General features: G+C 36.1%; 1 protein-coding gene across 1 annotated transcript; it reads right to left on the bottom strand.

Moving 5' to 3' along the window:
- Positions 1-1,566: 1,566 nt before the first annotated feature.
- CLDN14 (claudin 14) lies at positions 1,567-2,274 on the bottom strand. The gene has a single exon (XM_067545343.1). The coding sequence runs from the start codon at positions 2,272-2,274 to the stop codon at positions 1,567-1,569; it is 708 nt and encodes a 235-aa protein (XP_067401444.1).
- Between the last annotated feature and the right edge of the window lie 326 nt (positions 2,275-2,600).

Here is a 2,600-nt window from a genome sequence, read left to right as displayed (position 1 = left end):
ATGGCTGGATGATCAGCCTCTCAAAAAATAAGGTTTATAATGAAAACACTGGAAACGTTGACGGAGTCTGAGCTGTGAAGATGGTGCCAGGTGACACTGTAGTTACAAACAGGCTTTTTGCCAAATCAAGTGCACCAACTTCAGTTGACTCACATTGATGGAGAGTATTTTTTTTTAACCCTATTAGCTGTTAGTCTGTTGGCCCATATGTTGCTCCAGTGGGGCAAACAGGAATCTACTATTTTTATTCTTTGAGACAATTTTATACAGTACATTACACGTTACGTTGACCTTTATTGCAATATGACTTGGATAGACATTTTTATTTGCATGTGTTGAGAAATAATTTCATTTTACCAGGATTTTATATGTTCTGTAAATTGCTTTCAGCCAGTGTTTTAGTCTTGGTTTTACTTTTGACTGTGCCCAGCCAGCGCCACAATCAATGGTACAATCCATGTTGTATAAATTGTATGTATCACTTTATATTTTGGAAGTTGGCTTGATACATGTCTTCTCTGTCAAGGCCTGATTAAAGTTCCACTGAAGTCAATGGAAACACTCCTGTTGTCTTCAGTGAGCTTTCAGTCAGGCCCCAACTGCAGTAAAGGAATAGAACTAAGAGACTAAGAAATTCATACCTTTGATTTCTCTTTGAAATTTCTGGGACAAGACAATAAAAGTCGTTATTCTAATCAAAATAATAAATAGCATTGTACTGTTTTAGAAAAATGTAACCAATAACTAGAGTTGGTTGTAAAATGGAATTTCTGTTCAATGGGAAATTCTGACATTTCAAAATTTGTTTTCATCCTGAGTCAGAACAAAAAGTCAAAATATTGAAATTTTTCATGGAACAGAAATTCCAAAAAAAATTAGGAAACATCAGAATGTTTTGTTTCAATAATGTTGAATTGTTTCATTTTGACAATGTCTTAATATTTTGTTTAGATAAGATCAATACATTATAATACAATATCTAATACGTCTATAATATTATAATATAACAATATCAGTTTAATATTTTAATATATAAACATCAAAACAAAATGGAGCAAAATGATAAAGTCAAACCTAAATGTTTTGATGTTATTGAAATGAACTGAGAAAATTGAAAGGAATAATTTAGTCCAAATCAACATGTTTCCATGAAATGTTTTCATTTAGATGAAACATTATTTTTCAATGGAAAACTGTTCCATTGAAAAAATGTCAACCAGCTCTACTGCTACCCCTTTAATGTTTGTGAAAACAGGTTTTAGTATTAGAAACTGAAGCTTGTCAGAACAAAATAAAAACTTTACTTTTAATCAGAACTGACCATATCCACAGTGTAAGGGTGTTGACCTTACTTAGGCAGAACTTTGCAGCATCTGGAATACAATAAATTTCTTTTTCTTTTCAGTTTCAAAGCAAACTATTTCATGTTATTTCTCTGCATAAAAAAAATACAGTGGTAAACTTTGTATCAAAACTCTCATAAATTATAAGTGTTCTTTAGCTTAGTTTTATGTCATACACATCCGTTATAAAGCAGCTGTGACCCATAGGTGAATTTTAAGGAACTCACACATAGTCATTTAATCTGTAACCACTATGTGAAGCAGATGTCAGTGAAGAAGCATGGTTTCCCTTGTAGGCAGTTGGTGGTCTATATGAGGGAGCAGCCCTTGTACTTCTTGGTTGTGGCTGGTAAGGTATGTTGTTCCCAGTACTCTGGCATGATGTACACAGTAGCACTCCACCAAGTATAGTCAAAGATGCCGAGAAAAAGCCAAGGTAAAGAGCTTGCCCTATCTCATACTTCATCCCATTGGGAAGCATGGGGTTGTAAAAATCTGTAACCACATCGTTAGTAGTCCAAGAAACAGGAACCAAGCATATGAGACCAGCCAAGATGAAAAAGATTCCACCAGAGACAGCGATAGAATTTTTGGCAGAGGCCCCTTTGACACATCGAGTGCATTGCATGCCAATAACAGAAACCACACATGCCAGTGTTGAAAGAACACAGGAAATCACCATCATGGCACGAGCTGCTTGAAGGTCTCGAGGCAGTGCAAGTTGAGACCGATGGACCTGGCACTGGTAGATGCCAGTGCTATGCCACACACATTCCATCCAAAGCCCCTTCATGTATGCCACAGCTGTTATAATATTGGCGCCTACGTGTGCAGTCTTCCACCAGTGAGGCAGAATAGTAGCAATTAATGTTCCAATTAGACCAAAGAGACTTAGTAAGAAGCCCAGTAACTGAACAGCCATGCTTACCATGTTAATGTTTGTCCTGGTTTTTCCCTTTAATAGTGTATCTCTGGTTGGCTTCCTTCTGAAAACACAGGCTTTTCCTGGGAGATATGCAGCAGTTTTACTTTGACACCTTCTGGACTCCTAATAAAAGGTAATTGAGGAAAAAGTAGTTAAATATTATCTAAATGCATTATTTCTCTAACCAGTAAGGTGCATTTCAAGTGCAATTAGCATAGTTATGGCAGTTAATGATATTTTGTGGAAGCAGTGGGAAAGTAAGCTTCCCTCTTCACTTATATAAACAGGCTTCTATGGCCTATTGGGGGAAAAAAACTTAAGGCAAATTATCA

The sequence above is a fragment of the Emydura macquarii genome, unplaced genomic scaffold (genome assembly GCF_026122565.2).
Source record: "Emydura macquarii macquarii isolate MOO-44397 ecotype Brisbane River unplaced genomic scaffold, CSIRO-AGI_Emac_v2 contig_1043, whole genome shotgun sequence".
Taxonomy (NCBI): Eukaryota; Metazoa; Chordata; order Testudines; family Chelidae; genus Emydura; species Emydura macquarii.
Note: the sequence above shows the minus strand (reverse complement) of the source record. Positions and strands in the feature narration are given on the sequence as shown.

Coding starts and splice junctions, on each gene's coding strand:
- CLDN14 (XM_067545343.1), bottom strand. CDS start 2,274: ATGGTAAGCATGGCTGTTCAGTTACTGGGCTTCTTACTAAGTCTCTTT.